Raw genomic sequence first — 17,899 nt, forward strand, 5'->3', positions numbered from 1 at the left:
ACATCCAAGGCCAGGCTGGACGGGGCTCTGAGCAACCTGCTCTGCTTGAAGATGTCCCTGCTCACTGCAGGGGGGTTGGACTAGATGGGCTCTAAAGGTCCCTTCCGACCCAAACCATTCTGTGATTCTAGGAAAAGTTGGCAGCTTTCTCTTGCTCACCGCAGCCTGGGGCTTGTCTTCTTCCCTGCAGGTAGCACAGGGCACACAGCTGTCCCCTGTTCAGACCGCCCTGACACCAGGGCCCCACAGCCCACAGGCGCCAACAGCACCAAGCCCTCTGGCAGGGCAGGTATTTGGGAAGAGCTCCCACACCAAGGCTCACCCTGGTGCCAAGGACAGGCTCTGGCTGCATCCAGCAAAAGTTAGCGACTTCGAGGCAGAACCCAGCGATGCTAAGAGGAGAAAGCCCGAATGCGCCTCCATATCGTAATCGGTGTGTGGGGGTGAAGGTGTGCAAGATGGGCGTTACTGTCTGCTCTGGGGGTTCAGCGGCCAGCCCATGAACAGCTTATGTGCCTGTTGCAAAGCTCATAGACTGGCATCTTGCCCGCCCAGGACTGTAACAAGGCAGGATGACTGGAAATCCTTTGCCAGCCTCCTAGGCGCCGCAGGGCATGTTATTCTTTTGTGTTTCCTTACCAGCAGGGCCTCTGGAGGGAGGTCATGGCAATTACGGCGTTGGACAAACAGCAGCGATGGCTCACAGCCTCACCTTTGCTGCGCAGCCGGCGCGGGGCAGGACGCTGGGCTAGGTACTGTGCACACCCAGCCACCGCGATAAGGCACAAGCCCAGCTTTCACGCCATGTCCTGCTCCTCCTTTCCCTAGGGCTTGTTCCGGCAGACGCAGTGAAAGGCACAGCCGTGACCTGCTGTTAGCTGCTAGCCCTGGTGATGAGAAGACACGTGCTCTGGTATGGCTCTGTCCATGTAACAGAGCTGGGCGTTCACCGGCTGCCCTTTGGAGGCGTCAGCAGCCGTATCCACGCCGAGGAACAGCTCGCTGCAGGGCAGGCCAACCTCTGAGCACAGACAGAGGCAGTGAAATCAGTAGAGCCACCCACAGAGAAAAGGAGTTTTAGTTTTCTTAAAACAATTTATTATTTCAATTTTATATAAAACGCATACAGTCAATTAACGCTAGACTATTGCTGGTTTCCCAGCCCACATCAGACCCTTTTCCCATGATAAAAAAATACAAATCCCGACAACAGCTAAACACAGAGTTCAGAATTTCAGTAAATCGGTTTGATTTCCAAAAGCGCCTTTCATTGACTGCACAATAATTACACCTGGCACGACACAGAAGGAAACCATATCATAATCTGGGACACAGAAAAATAGAAATCTGCCTGAAAAGTACTCTATCAAATATAATTCCCTCCCATATAGTTCATGATGACACATCTTTGGTCTGTGTTTTATCGATCACTTTGCCCCGCTCCAGCGGAGGCGCGGTGCTGGGGCCGCCCCACTTCTCCGGCGCTGGGTTCACAAGCTGAATGGGGCAGCAGGTTGGCGGTTGTGTCAGGGCTGGGGGCACGAGGTGTTTTGGAGAACACCAAAGAAACCCCTTCCCCCTACAGCGAAGGGAGGGAGGCGGCGGGAGCCTGTCCCCACCAGGGAAGAGGAGCTGATCCTGGCCCGTGCAGCCAGGAGCGCCTCAGCCTCAGGATGGGGAAGGGACCGAATGGCTCCATGCCCTGCCTGGAGCCAAGGGGGGGCCAGGAAGCACACAGGCACCACAGAAACCACCCCCTCCCCATCCCCGGTGACCCCAAGCTTCCCCTGTGCTGGAGGAGGGGGACATGGACACCAGGTTGAAGGGGTGTTGCAGGGGGGGTTTGGCCACCCCCTGGGTGAAAGCCAACGTGATTCCAGTGGGGTGAAATGAGGTGAAGCCACCTGCACCGGGCGGCTGCCGGCCAGGGGGGTGCTGGGGTAGGGGGGTGCTAGTCGTCCTCCTCCCCGCCGCCGTAGAGGTCCGCCAGCTTCTTGAAGCGGCTGCCCCAGTCGTTGAGGTAGTCGTAGTCCTGGTCGCGGTCGGAGGCGGAGGAGTTGAGGGAGCTGAGCGAGGTGGCCTCCGAGCCGCTGCCCTCGTAGTCGAACACGAGCAGGGAGTCGTAAGGGGGGGCCGTGGGGTCTGTGTCGGCCGCCTTCAGGTTCTGGGGAGGGGGGCAGAGGGGTCAGCACCCGTCCCCTCCAGGCTGGGGCTGCCACTGGCTGGGGGATGCCCCGATGGTGCTGGCACAGATGGGGGCTTCAGCCCCCCAGTCGTCCCCCAGGAGCACCGTGCAGGGTCAGGGCTCACCTCATCGATGAAGTTTCCGATCTCGTCAGGGTTGGCGGGCCGGGGCCGGTACTGGGGGGCAGCCATCAGCGGGGGAGCCACATCATTGCGGATCACCTCAGGGCGGGCATCCAGGCCCCGGTGCAGCTGGCTCAGGTCATAGTCCTGGGGGGGGGGGGGGGGGGACACGAGGAGATGATGCTCGAGGGACAGCCACGGGCAGTGCCGTGCCAGGACATGCCACTGGCTACCCCAGGGCAGGAAGGACCGGGGACACCGGTGACCACAGCAGGGGACATGGGGACGAGCAGCTCCACAGCAGCCTTGTGCACCCCAAGAGCCCGTTGTGGCTCAGGGAGCAAGGCCACCACCTGCCGCAGGGAGGGGGCCACAGTGGCCCCACGAGCAGGGCCCGGCCTGGCACAGGCATCCCACCTGGTCCTCCTCGCCGCCGCCCTCCTCGTCGTAGTGGTAGACGTTGTCCCGCATGTCATCCTCGGGCGGGAGCAGCGGCTCCTTCACCACCTTCCTCCGCTTGGCGAGGAGCAAGAGCAGCAGCAGCAGGACTGCGAGCAGAGGGTACCGGTGTCAGGATGGCGGGGCAAGGGGGGCCCTGACCCCATCCCCATCCCCCAGTACTCACTCAGCAACGCCAGGATGCCCCCCAGGATGCCCAGGATGGCAGGGACACCCAGGCTGTCAGCGATCATCGCTCGCCGCACGCAGTTTTTGACCGGCCCTTCACAGTCGCACACCTGGGCTTTGATCAGCGTCACCTGCGCCTTGCCCTGCCCGTCCGTCAGCTTCAGGAAGATGCTGTAGTCCCCTGGCTCCAGCTCCTTCTTCGGTTTCAGCACCACCAGGTCTTGCGCAGTAGAGAGAGGGGTTGGGGTCAGAGACAGGTCCTCGCTCCCCAGTGTGGGGGCACCGGTGCAGGGCTTTGCCACGTGGCATTTCCCCATTCACAGGGGCCAGCACCAGCTACACGCAGGGGAGCGCAGAGAGCCAAGGGGGTCCGGGATCTGGCCTCACTCGGCATCCCCTACTGCCCCACGCCAAAGGTGGGAGCACATACCTTGTCCGGACAGCCCGACGGTCCAGTTGGTGCCGGAGCCGTGCTCCAGCGCTGCCTGGAAGGGGTAGGTGTTGGGCGGCAGGTCTTTGTCAATGATGTTCAGCATCTGCTCCTCGGGCTGCTGGTTGCAGATGTCAAATTTCCGGGGCTCCGGCATGGGCCCGTTGTCGTTCACGTCCTGGAGGAGGAGGAGCAGCGTCCCCGTGCCGGTGGCATATGGCGACCCTGTGGGACCAGGGGTTAGCAAGGCGCCTGGGGAAGGGGTCCTGGTCCCAACCCCTGTCCCAGGAGCCCCGGTGGGACATGGGTGGGTGGCAGCAACCCTTCCTGAAGGGCAAGGCAGGGTGCTCCTCACCACTGTCTACAGCCAGGACGATGGCCTTGTAGGTGCTGTTGATGGCGTGCACTGACTCCCGGTCCAGCGGCTGGGCTGCTGTGACGATGCCGTTCTCGGGGTCGATGGCCAGCCACCCCGCGGGGTCGCTACCCATGCGGTACCTGGGGCAAACAAGGGGTCACTGCGGGGGGAGACGCTCTGCCGGGTGGGAAGGGGCGCACAGCACAGGCCCCTGGGCACCCCAGCATTGCCCACCACCACCAACCCCCACCACTCACGTGATTTTCTGCCTCTGATCCTTGTCTGGGTCCTGGGCCGTGTAGGAGGTGACCTGATGCCCCAGTGGCAGGTCCTCCATCACCTCCACCTTCTTGACTGGGGGCACGAAGATGGGGGCTTCATTCGTGTCTCCGACCATAACAAGGACACTGGCCGTGGAAAGTGGCAGGGACACGGTGAAGGGGACGGCATTCTCCACTGTCACCACGAGGTTGTACCGGTTCTTGGTCTCATAATCCAGGCCCTGGAAAGGGGCAGAAGAGAGGAGCCGGGTAGCACCTACAGGGAGGCAGCCAACACCGGGGCAGCTGCATGACGGCAGGACCCACCTTGGCAGTTTTCAGGATGCCATCATTGTTTTTGGGGTCGGTGGTGATGCTGAAGTCGCCGTCCTGGTCCCCACTCTTGATGCGGTAGACGGCTTGCCAGGCAGGGGAGCCCTGCATGTCCCGGTCTGTCACATGCAGTCGGGCCACCACCACCCCCACCTCGTTCTCGTTTACTGTCCCCTCGTACTGCAAGAGAGGGGATGGGGACAGTCACCCGCAGGGTCCCAGGCATCCCAGGACAGGGGGGCTCGTGCCATGACAGCCCAGGGAGGGCAGCGGCTCGCGGGAGCCGGCTCGGATACCATGGTGGGGTCAAAGATGGGAGGGTTGTCGTTGGCATCGGTGACTTCCACAATGGCGGTGGCGGTGGTGGTCAGGCCAGTGCCCTCCTGGTCCGCAGCCTGGATGATCAGCGTGTAGTTGGGAGTGGTCTGCAAGCCGAAATCACCACGGTTAGGGCAGGGATGGGGTCCGGCGTGTCCCCCTCCTCCAGGGGCATCACCTGCCTGCTCTTCCACCCTTCTCCAGCCACACACGCTTGCTGACATCCCCGCTACCCACCCAAAGGGTGGGTAGTCACCCGCTCCCAGGGCTCGGCAGGGCTGAGGGTCCCTGCAACGTCCCCAGCGCAGATCCCCAATGGGCTTGGCACTGCAGACACCCCCAGAGCGGGGGCCAGTGACCCACAGATGGCAAGTCCCCAAACTGGCCAGACACCAGGGCTCCAGCATCACTGGCTCCCCGCTGCAAGTCCCACCACGGAGCTGCCGTGCAGTCCCCTGGGACGCGGTGAGTGTGCCCACCTCCCGGTCCAGCCCCGTGCCAATGACGCTGATGATGCCCTTCTGCGGGTTGATTGTGAACATCTGTTGTGCGCTTTTGGGCTCCTCGCTGACGATGGAGTAGGCGATGATGCCATTGTTCACATTGACCCCATCGTCTGCATCCGTGGCGTTCACGGTCATCACAGACGTGCCTGGGCATGGGGACAAGCAGAGGAGATGTTACTCGTGGGACAAAAGCCATTGGACACCCCAGCACAGCTCTGGCTCAGGGCTCTGTGTGGCCGCGGCCATGGGGCCCCTGGCTCGCCGGTCCCCCACGCACCTGGCTTTGCATTCTCCTCAATGTAGCCGATGAAGACTTGCTTGGTGAATACAGGCCGGTTGTCGTTCTGGTCCGTCACGGTGATGATGATCTCCATGGGGTCCTCCACAGGCTGCCCGCTGGCCGACACGGCGTGGGACAAGAGCTGCGGGAGGCACCATCAGCCTGTGTACGGTCCCGGGGACTGCCCCCTCCCCATCCCAGCCCCCCCACTCACAATGTATTTATCGATCTCCTCCCGGTCCAGCGGCTTCGTCACCATCAGCCACCCCGTCTCCCGCTCGATGGTGAAGACACCCACGGGGGGGGTGTCCGCCCCCTGCCCCGTGATGCTGTAGAAAACCTTGGTCTCCTTGTCCTTGTTGGATTTGATCTGGTGGCAAGGCGGGGGGAGGGGTGTCAGGGGGGGCCCGGTGCTCCAGGGACCCCCCTGCCCTGCGCCCCTTCCCCGCAGGGCCACGTACCTGCACCAGCTTCTTGGGGAAGGGTCCCCGCTCATTCTCGGGGCAGTTGATGGGGGGGATGACCCAGTCCCTCTTCTGCCGCCGGAGGCCGTGGCCAGGCTCGGGGAAGATCAGCACATCGGGCATCGCGTCCTGTAGGGCAAGTGGCTCAGCTCGGCGCCAGCACCATGCCAAGCCGTCTGCAAGCTCTGCCTGGGGGAGAGGGGCTGCAGCAACCCCAGGGGAGAGGGGCTACGCTTTACCTGCCGCTGATGGCGGTGGCGGTGATGGTGCTGCTGCCTGCGCAGGGTCACCCTGGCTGAATGGCGCGTGCCTGCGGCATCCCAGGTGTGGATGGAGAAGCTGATGTCCTGCCCCTGGAGCTGCACGGGCCGGGTCGCTGAGACCACACCGTTCCTGCTCACCCTGAAGCGCCTGTCATCCGAGAGGTACGCGGCATGCCGCCGCTCGCCGCAGTCTGCAAAGCTCACTGGGGACAGGGAGAGCGAGTGGGCAGGGGGCTTGTGGAGCTGCCCCAGGGCAGGACGCGCAGCACAACGCACAGCGCATCCCTGTCGTGGCTTCGGTGTGGGACCGGGCATGGCACAACCTGTCCTACCACGCGATCCCTGCCTGCCCGTGGCACCCGAGCACAGCACGCCCCCGCTGTGCGTGGCACAGCCCTGTCGATAGCACCGCGTACAGCACGGCACCGCACGCATCACATCCCCGCACGGTGCACCCCTGCGTCACCGCTGCCGTGCCCGTGGCAGCGGGCAGAGGGTGCTGGCACTGCTCTGGCTGCTTTTCAAGTAAAAACAAGGTCAGTGCCTGCTCACCTGTGCTGGCACCCAGCCGCCTTGCCGGGGGGCCCCAGGGGCTGCCAGGGCTGATCCACAGGGCACCACAGGCCGGTGGGTTACAGTACCCCAGTGACTGGGGACCCATGGGGGTCCCCAAGCCCCCGCATGGCCAGTGACCACGGCCACATGTCTGCAGCAGGGACGGCTCTGGCTGCAGGAGGGGGACATCAGCCTGTGTGGCAGGAAGGTGCCGGCCCCGGTGCACCCTGGCGCAGGGCAGCAGCCGGGGCACCCAGCCTGCCCGGGCACCCTTCGGCCCCTCCGACGCCTCTGCTGCGGGGGGTCCCAGGGGACAACAAGCACCCACCACAGACCAGGGCAGATGGCGTCCTGGCGTCACCAGCCTGGCACCCTGCTGGGGCGCGGTAGAAGCTGGGACCAGCACGTGGGGGGCCGCAGCCAGCCCGGGAGGAGGCTCCGAGCAGCACCGCGGTGGTCAGCAGGCATCACATGAGCTGGGGCTCCGCTGCTGGGAGCTCCCGAACAAACACCCTTTGTCTGGGAGATGGTTTGTTTGAGCCAGCGGCACCCGGGCAGGAGCCTCTCCCAGCACGGCCGCCATCGGCCCCAACGTGACCTGCACCGCGCGGAGCGGGTGCCGGCGTTTCACCACGGGAAGGCAACGTGCTGGGGTTGGGAGGCAGTGCAGCACATCCGAATGCTGGGCATAAGGCCGCTGCCAGGGCCGGGGCCGCCATTGCCGGGGCCGGTGCTGCCTCCCCACGGGGTTACGTCAGCCCTCGCGCAGCCCAGGAATTCGGCAGCGGCGGGACGGAGGCGGGTGGGGAGCGATAGCCGAACCCCAGGCTGGGGGCTGCCCCCCTGCCTGCTGCAATGCCCCCAACCCAGCCCGGGCAGCCAGGGCGGACACGCTGGCGCGATGCCAGCCCAGCTCAGCCCCACGGCGAGACCCCCCAGCAAAGGCTGTGGGAGCCAGTGGGGCCGGCTGGGCAGGAATGTGCTGGGACAGGCCTGGCGCGGCCGCAGTGGGGGCTGGCAGTGGGGAGAGGCACCCTGGCACCCATGGGCGCAGGTGCAGTGCTTGGCACCTGGGACCTGGCACCGTGCCGGATGGGTGCAGCGAGTGGGCAGTGCTCAGCCCCCAGCCCAGCACTGGGTGCAATGAGCGCTGGGTGCTCAGCGCCCGCTCCCCCCTTCCCAGCCTGCCATGCACAACCTGTTTTTCCAGCTCTTCAGTTGAAGGAAAGCCTTCCCCAGCCCTCCCCTCCCAGCGGCGGGGACCAGGGGGCCCCTCTCCTCTCTGAGAGTGCTGGACTGGGAGGTGAGGGGAGCTCAGGGTGTGGGGGGGGTGTCCCTCAGGGTGATCTCCCCCTTCCAGGCCCCCTGCCGCCACCCACGAGGCGCTAGGACAGCCAGACCCCCTGAATTACCAGGCTGTCAACAGGGGGATGAGACCCCACACGGGGATGGGGACCAGGGCAGCCCCCTCAAGCCATGAGACGTCTTGCCGGGGCTGGGCACAGGCTGACTCACGGGCAGAGCTGGGTGCCACCACCGCCACGGTTCCGGGTGTCACCACCCTGGTGGACCCGCCCTGCGCAGGTTGTGCAACCGCCGGGGCAGCGGCTGACGGTGGTGGGGGCTCACGTCCGCCCACGGGCGGCTGGGGCAAAGGCTCTGTGAGAGGCACATCCCGTAAGCGCACCCGCTGACGTCAACCGAGTTTCGCTGTGACCTCAGAGTCTCGAGGTTCCCCCTCCCAGGGCTGATGGGGAAGCATCACAGCCCCCACCACGACCCGTGGGGCCATGCCACTCCAAAGACACCCCCTGTAGCCGCTGAGCAGAGCCACAGGGTCCCGTCCCAGCCCCAGGGACACCGCGGCCCCCGTGCAAGCATTCGCCTCCCCGGCCCAGCCGCCACACGGGACCTGCCCAGACGTGTTGGAGGGAAAACACTGCGCTCAACTCATCAGCCTAATTACAGGCTGGCTCGTCAGCCCGCCCTCGCCGCGGCCTGGCCGCCAGCTTTGGTGTGCTGCGTGGCGTGGGGGCTGCAGTGCCGAGTGCCCGCCGTGCTCATCCACCCGCATGGCCGGGCATCATCAGGCTGGCCTGCTGCCCCTACGGGCAGACGTCCCCTTCCCTCCTCCCATGCCCAGTCTCTGCCAGGGACTTGAAACTGGGAGTGCTGGGACAGGGGATTTCCAGCAGGTCCCAGCTGTGGACACCGAAGGGAGACGCAGAGGCTGCGTGGCTGCCCATCACCCTGGTATTGGCCACGGCCCTAATTGCACACAGGCTGCTGCAGCTGGGTGGCTTCGTTACTGATCAACCAGAAAGCTAACGAACTAGCAATTCCTGAGGTGTGGGGCAGGGTCCAGCTCCTGCCTCGATACCTGCAGCCCAGGCGAAGCCCTTCCAGAGCCAGGGGGGTTCAGGAGCCCCCGGCGCGGCGCTCGGTGCTCTGCACCCCTTGGCCCTGCACCCACCCCGCCGCCCCCAGCAGACCATGGTGCTCACACCACCATCGACCATTAATCAGCGCAGATGGTGACGGCCCAAGCGCTGCCCTGGGAACCTGCACCCAGCCACAGCACAGCCCCCCAGCACCCATGGGGCAGGGGGTGGGGATGTGCAGGGCACCCCAAAGCGGCAGCGGGTCCCCAGCACCCACATCCCTGGGCACACCTTTCGCCGGTGCCTCCCCTGCGCCCCGAGGGCCGGCAGCACTGGGGTACCCGGCTGCCCTGGCCAGGGCTCGGTGTGTGGCGGAGGGAGGCTGTTGGCAGCCTGAGCTGGGGTCCAGCCTGGCACAGCTGCCACAGGCAGGGTTCAGCACCGGCACCTGCCACACCAGGACAGGGGGTTTATGCCAGCATGGCGAGACACCACCGTCCCCATGCCAAGAAGCGCCCGGGGAGGCCACGCTAGGGGCTCAGCTCCACAGCTGTGAAAGGCGGGTTCGCCCCCGCGATCCCCGGGTGCTGGGACCCCGCAGGCGGGCGAGGCAGGACGGGCGCCTGCGTGGCCCCACGCCCCAGCCTGCCGGCCCCAACAGGTCTGCGCCGCCTGAGTCAGCGCCGCCCGCGCCGGCGCACCCCAGGGAGAGGCACCCGCTGCCCCCTGCGCCCCGACGCCATCCTGCCACGGCGGGAGCACCGGTGCCTGTGCTTCTCCAGCCCTTCAGCACAGCCCCACCACTGTACACGGCCACACAGCCATGGCTCTGACCCCAGTGCCACCTGTGGTGGCATGCACTGAGCCTGTCCCCACCGCCATGGCACCGTCCCCATAGCCCTGTCCCCACAGCCACCCACGGAACCGGGCAGAGACTGTTGCCCTCGCCACCCCAGTGCCACACGGGCATGGAGACACAGCTTCGTCCCCCATGGCGCACTCCAGCGCCACGCACCCAGTCTGTCCCACGGCCACAGTTTCGTCCCCCATGGCGCACTCCAGCGCCACGCACCCAGCCCGTCCCACGGCCACGGCTCCGTCCCGGCGACCACCCCCGTGCCACGCAGCCAGCCCGTCCCCAGGGCTCCCCACCTTACCTCGTCCCAGCACCCGTCCCGCCGCCACGCTGTCCCACGGCACGGCGAGGGCGAAGGTCTCGGTGGCGAAGCCGGGCTGGCACGGCGCTGCCCGCTCGCACCGCCGGCGGCCGGCCTGCCCGGAGAGAGCCGTCAGTCCCGGCAAGGGTCCCGCCGCCCCGGGCAGGACCCCCCGGTCCCGGGCAGGGTCCCGGGCTGGATCCCCTTTCCCATCCCTCACCTGGAGCAGGACGAGGAAGAGGAGGAAGAGCGGGGCCGGGCAGCCACCCCACCGCCCCATGGCTGGCTGCCGGTGCCGGTGCGGGGCCGGAGGGATCGGGGCGCTGCCGCCGAGGAGCCGCAGGTGGGTCCGCTCCCGCTCCCGGTCCCGCCCCGCAGGTGCCGCCCCGCCCCCCCGGGGATCCGCCCCGCCCTGCCGGGAGGCGTTGCCGCCCCCCCCCTCCCCGCCCCCGGTACCCCCCGGTACACCCCGCGGCAGCCGTGCGGCCCGGGAGCTCCGTGGGTGCCCGTTCGGGGTATGGGAGATTTGGGGGGGGCGTGTGCGGGCACCCACCCCGCGGGGGGCAAACGGGGCACCCGGGGGTCCCACGCGGGACGGAAAGTCCCACGGGCCGCCCCGGGGTGCTGCAGCCCCCGTCCCTCCCAGCACCCCTCCCCGCATCCCCCGGCACAGCAAAGGGGGCACCCCACGGCACGGAGGGACCCCGGTGCCACCGGCCGCCCCACGGCTCCCGGGGCTGAGCCCGGCCGGGGGGAGCGGGCGTCCCCCCCAGCCACCTGCCCAGCAAGGCCCTCGGCCCCCAGTGGTTAATGGGCTAACTGGGAGCCGTGCGGCCAGGCCGGGGTCCCGCTGCGGCCGGGGAGCTGCCGTGCCTGCCCCGCCATGCCAGGGGTGAGGGTCACCCGGGGCGATGGGGTGGCAGCAGGGGGGCTGCAGGCGGGCAGGGGTCCGGGATAATCTTAGGGCCAGGAGGGATATCGCACCATGAACGCCCAGTGCCACCAGTGCTACTCCCACGGCGCCCTCCCAGTGCCCACCAGCACTTGCACCGCACCCCACGGGGGACAGAGGTACCCTGGGGGACCCCCCGCTGCCGGCAGGCCATGGGTGCTGCCCCCCGTAGAGGTGATGCCTGCGAGTCCCACACCGGGGCCAGGAGCAGGCAGGTGCTGCTGGGGGGGGTCTGGGGGGACCACATTGGGGCTGGGGGGGGAATACATGGTGAGGCTGGGGTCAGCACTGACCCCCAGGGCAGGCCGCAGCCCCCCAGCACCCTCTCCCAGGGCACAACGCCATGCAGAGGCTGGAGCCTTTTTTTTTAAAAAAAAAACAACACTTTTTTTTTATTAAAACTTACACCAGCACCCGCTCACCTCATCCCTAGCGTCACACTACCTTTATTTCATACATTTAAAAAAAATAATCTAAAACAACCAAGAAAGATACAGGAGAGGAAGGTGAGGGGGCTGGCGCCGAGGTGGGGAGCACGGCGGGAGGGGGCAGCCCCAAGGCACGGGCAGTGGTAAGGCGTGGGGCGGGGGGGCAGGGGGCCGAGGGATTGCTAGTCGTCCTCCTCCCCGCCGCCGTAGAGGTCCGCCAGCTTCTTGAAGCGGCTGCCCCAGTCGTTGAGGTAGTCGTAGTCCTGGTCGCGGTCGGAGGCGGAGGAGTTGAGGGAGCTGAGCGAGGTGGCCTCCGAGCCGCTGCCCTCGTAGTCGAACACGAGCAGGGAGTCGTAAGGGGGGGCCGTGGGGTCTGTGTCGGCCGCCTTCAGGTTCTGGGGAGGGGGGCAGAGGGGTCAGCACCCGTCCCCTCCAGGCTGGGGATGCACCAAGAGTGCCAGCACAGATGGGGGGCACAGCAGCAACACACCCCGTGTGCCCCCCGTCCCCTCCAGGGTCAGGGCTCACCTCCTCGATGAAGGTACCGATGTCATCGGGGTTGGCGGGCCGGGACCGGTACTGGGGGGCCGGGAGGAGGGTGGGGGCCACATCATTGCGAAACAGGACCTCGGGGCGGGCGTCCAGGCCCCGGTGCAGCTGCCGCAGGTCGTAGTCCTGGGTGGGGACACACACACACACACAATGGAGAGGAGCAGGGTCGTGCCACCTGCGCTGGCATTGGCCCCCCAGGACACCCACCTGGTCCTCCTCCCCACCGCCCTCCTCCCCGTAGTAAAAGATGTTGTCCCGCGTGTCGTCCTCAGGCAGCAGCAGCGGCTCCTTCGTCACCTTCCTCCTCCTCACAAAGAGCAGCAGCAGCAGCAGGATGACTGGGGGGAGCAGCTGTGTTAGCGGGGACGTCCCCCCCAGCCCTCTGCCCCATGGTGGTGGGGCGGGTGTGCAGCCCCGCAGCCCCGGGACCACCGGGGACCCCCCACTCACGCAGCAAGGCCAGGAGGGCGCCCAGGGCGGCAAGGACGAAGGGCAGGCCGGTGGCAGGCAGGGGTGGCTGGGGACAGCTATGGACTGGCCCCTCGCAGTCGCAGACCCGCGCGCTGACGACGGTGAGCTGGGCTTTGCCCGGCTGGTCGAGAAGCCGCAGGTAGACGCTGTAGAGTTTCGGCTCCAGTGGTGCCACCAGCCGCAGTGTGACCGTGTCACCTGCACGAGACAGGCGGCTTGCGGGGGGACACACCAGTAACGCCGCCGTGGCGCAGCCTCCCTCGTGCCGAGCATCCCCCCGATGTTACCTTCGTCGCCGACCTCCACGGCCCAGCTGTCCCTGGAGCCGTGGCTGAGCTCGGCGCGGAAGGGGCCGGTGTTAGGGGGCAGGTCCCTGTCGGTGACGGTGAGGACCTGGGGCTGGGGGCTGCGGTTGCAGACAGTGATGTCCCGGGGCTCAGCCTCCGGGCCGTGGTCGTTCACATCGAGCAGGGTGAGAAGCAGGGTGCCGGTGCCCGTGGCGGGCGGTGAGCCTGCGGGGAGGAGCGATGCTGAAGGGGGGCTCCCCAAAAATAACCAGGACCCTCACGGGGCCAGGGATGCCCCGAGCAGGGGTGGGAACAGGCAGCCCCCAGCACCGCTCTGTGCCGGAGCTGGGATGTGGTTCCCAGTGACGCAGCACGTGTCCCTCATGCGGGACAGCGGGAACAAGGGCCCCTTTCACAGCCCTCACCATCGTCCACAGCCAGCAGCACAGCGGCGTAGGTGCTGTTCTTGGTGAAGGGGGACTCGCGGTCCAGGTGGTCCCGTGCCATCACGAGGCCGTTCTCGGGGTGCACGGCCAGCCAGCCTGCTGGGTCGTGCCCCATCAGGTACCTGGGGGGCAGAGGGGAGATGGTGCTGCAGCGGCGGGTGGCGGGGGGACCCCCAGACCTCAACTCCAACCCCACTCACTTGATCCTCTGCCCCTGGGCCTTGTCGGGGTCCTGGGCCGTGCAGGAGGCGAGGGTCTGCCCCGGCGGCACGTCCTCCGGCACCCGGGCGAGCTGCACTGGTGGGTCGAAGATGGGCGCCTCATTGACATCCTCCACGTTGACCATCACCGTGGCGGTGGCTGTTGGCAGCTTCACGGCAAAGGGGGCCTCGTTGCTCACGGCCACGTGAAGCACGAACTGCTTCTTAGCCTCGTAGTCCAGACCCTGGGAGAGGGGAGGAGACGGGCAGCACCCCACAGCAGGGAGTGACGGGGGGAGGTGGGGGCACACACGCACACCTTGGCGGTGCGGAGGATGCCCTCGTTGCTGGTGGGGTCAGTGGCGATGGCGAAGGCGCCTCCCTCGTTGCCGCGCAGGATGGAGTAGACGGCTCGCCACGCCGGCGTGCTCGGCTCGTCCAGGTCGGTGACGGCCAGCCGGGCCACCTCCCGCCCGGCCTCGTTCTCCGGCACGGCTGCCTCGTACTGCGGGTCAGGGGCACTGTCAGCGCCGCAGCGCAGCGGGCACCGGCCCGGCCCGTGGGGACGGGGGGGAGCCCCCCCTTACCATTTTGGGGTCAAACTCAGGGGCGTTGTCGTTGGTGTCTGCAATCTCGATCACTGCCAGCGCCGTCGCAGTCAGCCCCTCACCGTCCATGTCAGCTGCCTGCACAGTCAGCGTGTACTCCCGAACGCGCTGCAGCAGACAGACAGACGGACATCCCGTCAGCCCCCCGCCTGGGGCCGGGGCCGCCCACCCCGCGGTGCTGCAGAGCCCACCTCCCGGTCGAGGCCACTGGCGATGACGCTGAGGGTGCCGGTGGCCCTGTTGATGGTGAACATCTGGGGATGGGGTTCCCGCGGCTCCTGGCCGAGGATGGAGTAGGCGATGACGCCGTTGTAGGTTTCCACGGCATCATCCGCGTCCGTGGCCATCACCTGCATCACGGAGGTGCCTGGGCAAGGGACATCACAGTGAGTGGGGTGCAGGGGACACGGGGCACCCACATACCCCACGGCAAGGTCCCGGGGCTCTCCCCAAGGGACGTGGCTGGTGGGAGGCAGAGCTACCCCGTGGCACACCTGGCAAAGCGCCCTCCGGCACGGAGCCCCTGAAGATCTCCTGCGTGAACTGGGGCTTGTTGTCGTTCTGGTCCGTCACCGTGACTATGATCTCCATCGGCTCCTCCACCGGTTTGCCGTTCTCAGACACGGCGTGGGAGAAGAGCTGTGGGGCGGAGGGGTGAGCGGGGGGGGGGCCGGTACAGCACCCCGGTGCACTGTGGCACCCCCCAGCAGGGACCTACATGGTACTTGTCAATGTCCTCCCGGTCCAGCGGCTGCGTCACCTTCATCCAGCCCGACTCCTTCTCGATGGTGAAGACGCCCTCAGGGGGAGCGTCCGCCCCCTGCCCCGTGATGCTGTAGAAGATCTTGGTGTCTCTGTCCCGGTTGGATTTGATCTGGGAGGAGACATGGAGGGGGCTCAGTACCACCCTGCCCCCCCACCACGCACCCTGCCCCAATGCAGGGGGAAAAGCCACCGCCAGCATCGCTCCCACCCTCGATGCCCAGAGGCAGGGGGAACAGACCCCTCCCCAGCACCCACACCCACGCCTGGACCCCCAGCCCCCGCCCGGGCCGACTTCCCCATACCTGAACCAGCTTTTTGGGGAAGGGGCCCCTCTCATTTTCAGGAACCTTGATGGGGGGGATCACCCAGTCCCTCTTCTGCCTCCTGGGTGCGGTGTGAGCCCCGGCAGCCTCGGGAACCTCCTGCAGTATGAAGGAACGGGTAAGTGGCAGCCGTTGGGGGGGGTCACAGGATGGGGCGGGGGGGCAGCAGGCAGGGAACATTACCTGGGGGGAGCGCCTGCTCCTTACAGGCACCGTGGCAGGGTCCGGCCAGCCGGCAGCACCCCGGGGGGCAACGGCATCGCCCGGCTGCACGGGGCCCCCGTCCCCCCACACCCTGACACCGGGCTTCTCCGTCCGGTCCGGCCCCACGGAGCTCGCTGCGAGGGGACAGGGGGTCACGTCAGCCGTGGGGGGAACCTGTCCCCGAGCCCCCCCCGCCCCGTGCCAGCAGCCCCAGGACCCCGCGCCCCCCAGGGCAGGGGATGCCGGGCGCGGGCGGAGGTTTTGGCTTTGTTTCGTAGATGAAGGGAAATTCCTGGGCAGGCAGAGCCCTGCCCCAGCCCCCACCCAGTGTGTCACCCACACCCCCCCGGGGCTCCCAGCCCCCCCATGGCCGGCACATGGGGCTCAGCACAGGTCGTCCCCCCCCCAGCCCCGCGCTGGATGCGGCCCAGGCCCCCGCACCCCCAGCCGGGCGGCAGGATTAGGGGATTAGCGGGGCTGAGCCAGCTCCGGCGGCAGCAAGAGGCCGCCCGGGAGAGCAGGGAAGGGAGCAGGGACCGGGGGCTACGGGAGCAGGGGGAGACTTGGCGTGGGGTGAGGAGAGCTGTGCCCCACAGCTGCCCCACAATGGGGCAGGGAGCCAGCCCCGGGGCGATGGCAGGGCCCTGCCTGGAGGGCAGCGCCGAGGGCCGATCCCAGTCACGATGGTGGCGTTAAGGGACATCGGTGGGGCTGGAAGGGCTCCAGCCACCCTGGCAAGCGGTGCTGGGGCACGAGGAGCCCCCAGCACCCGCTGTGGGGAGCCCCCAGACGTGCTCCCCACCAACAGGCCAGGCAGCACAGCAGGGCTGGGGTCCAGAGCCTGGCTCCAGCCCTGGCTTGGGTGGCCAGACCCCGCCATGCCCTTGGGGTCCCTCCAAGCAGAGCCCACATGGCACCGTGTCCGCTCAGTGCGGCGGCGGAACCGCACGGCCGGTGCCCGGGCTGCGAGCTGCCCACGGAAGGGTTTTGCAGCTGCGTGGCGGGGGCCCAGCAGGGCCCAGCAGAGCCCAGCTCTGCTCCCGGCAGCTTGGCCGAAGGAAGCGGGACGCGGCGTCCAAAGCGGGCAGAGGTCAGGGCCCGTCCTGGCACACGGCGAGAGCACTTACCGCCAAGGAGTGCTTTTAGTGCTCTGCAGCCATTAGGTGAGCGCTGGCTCCGGCTGTGGTACCCGAGCAGCCCCGCTCCCCTGGGACGCTGCCGAGCGAACGGGGCGAACAGGCCGAGGCAACACCGGGCCAAGAGCCGGTGGCAGCGAGCCCTTGCCCAGCACCGGCGTGGGCCGGCCGGACTCCACAGGCCACGGTGCCACGCTCCTGCCCACAGCGGGGAGGGCGGCTCCGAGGGCACCCAGCCCCATCGCCAGCCTGGCGTTGGGTGCCCACCCTGCGGGGCCCCAGCTCTGCCCCGGCGCTGCTGGCGGGTGCCCCATGGCTGGACCAGGGGCACCAGCCCTGGCGGAGCCAGATGGGCAGACTGGGCACTGCCAGCCCCACGGCCCGGCCCCACTGCTGCGATGGACACTGCCCTAGAGTGCAGGAGCCCAGGCCAGCCCCACAGCCTGGTCCCACGCCCAGGGAAGGACTCGCCCCACGGTCCAGCCCTACAGCCCGGGGAGACCCCGGCCAGCCCCACACGCTGAGAAGCGCCAGCCCCCCCCGAAAAGCACCGACCCCGCGGCCCGGGGGGGCACACCCGGCCCCACAGCCGGGGGGCAAAGCCGAGCCGGGTCCAGCCGAGTCCAGCCCGCACCCGGGGGCACGGCCCGCCCGCCCGCCCCACCGGCGCCCGATCCCGGCCCCGGCCCCTCGGGGCCGGTGTCCCCCCACCGCGCATCCCGCGGGATCCCGGGGGGATGGCGGAGGGGTCCCGGGGGACCGGGTGGAGCCTCGCCCCGACGGCGCCGGTTACCTGATGCCGGGAGCGGCCCGCGGCGGAGCCCCGGGGGGTCGCACGGCCGGGCCGGGGCAGCGGCGAGCGCGGCGGCCGCCGGCAGGGCCGGGAGGAGGAAGAGGAGGATGAAGAGCGGGCAGAGCCCGGAGCGCGGCTCCCGCATGGCCCGTCCGCCGCCGCCGCTCCGGCCGCCGCCCGCCCGCTCCGCCCCGCCCCGCCCGCTGCAGCGCCCCGCTCCAGGTGAGGCGGCGGCCGCCCAGGTACCGCCCCGCTCCGCCCCGGAGAGCGGCCCCCGGTACCCCCCGCTACCGCCCGGTTCACCTCCGGTACCAACCGGGGACCCCCCTGGGGTCCCCCCCCCCGTACACCCCGGTATCCCCCAGGGACCACCCGGTACCCCCGGATACATACTGGGGACCCCTAGGCGCCACCCGGGACCCCCCGGTACACCCCGGGACACCCTGGTACGCCCCGTGGACCCCCAGGCTCTCCCCCAGTACCCGCCAGTACCTC

General features: G+C 68.0%; 2 protein-coding genes across 2 annotated transcripts; both read right to left on the reverse strand.

Annotated features, from left to right (window-relative positions):
• Window positions 1-1,075: 1,075 nt before the first annotated feature.
• Window positions 1,076-10,611, reverse strand: CDH1 (cadherin 1). Its single transcript, XM_075101102.1, has 16 exons — window positions 10,460-10,611; window positions 10,240-10,354; window positions 6,123-6,349; window positions 5,881-6,012; window positions 5,634-5,789; window positions 5,417-5,561; window positions 5,113-5,285; window positions 4,612-4,740; window positions 4,310-4,495; window positions 3,980-4,224; window positions 3,720-3,862; window positions 3,365-3,589; window positions 2,933-3,154; window positions 2,725-2,855; window positions 2,311-2,454; window positions 1,076-2,164 (listed from the first exon to the last, which is right to left on the reverse strand). The coding sequence occupies exons 1-16, from the start codon at window positions 10,517-10,519 to the stop codon at window positions 1,952-1,954; spliced, it is 2,646 nt and encodes an 881-aa protein (XP_074957203.1). The 5' UTR covers window positions 10,520-10,611; the 3' UTR covers window positions 1,076-1,951.
• Window positions 10,612-11,621: 1,010 nt separating this feature from the next.
• LOC142060843 (B-cadherin) lies at window positions 11,622-17,602 on the reverse strand. The gene is made up of 15 exons (XM_075101135.1): window positions 17,405-17,602; window positions 15,455-15,609; window positions 15,251-15,370; window positions 14,902-15,057; window positions 14,678-14,822; window positions 14,375-14,550; window positions 14,163-14,291; window positions 13,895-14,080; window positions 13,576-13,820; window positions 13,355-13,497; window positions 12,930-13,154; window positions 12,622-12,840; window positions 12,379-12,509; window positions 12,148-12,294; window positions 11,622-12,014 (listed from the first exon to the last, which is right to left on the reverse strand). Exons 1-15 carry the CDS (start codon window positions 17,547-17,549, stop codon window positions 11,802-11,804), a joined length of 2,535 nt encoding a protein of 844 aa, XP_074957236.1. The 5' UTR covers window positions 17,550-17,602; the 3' UTR covers window positions 11,622-11,801.
• Between the last annotated feature and the right edge of the window lie 297 nt (window positions 17,603-17,899).

Source organism: Phalacrocorax aristotelis, chromosome 8 (genome assembly GCF_949628215.1).
Source record: "Phalacrocorax aristotelis chromosome 8, bGulAri2.1, whole genome shotgun sequence".
Taxonomy (NCBI): domain Eukaryota; kingdom Metazoa; phylum Chordata; class Aves; order Suliformes; family Phalacrocoracidae; genus Phalacrocorax; species Phalacrocorax aristotelis.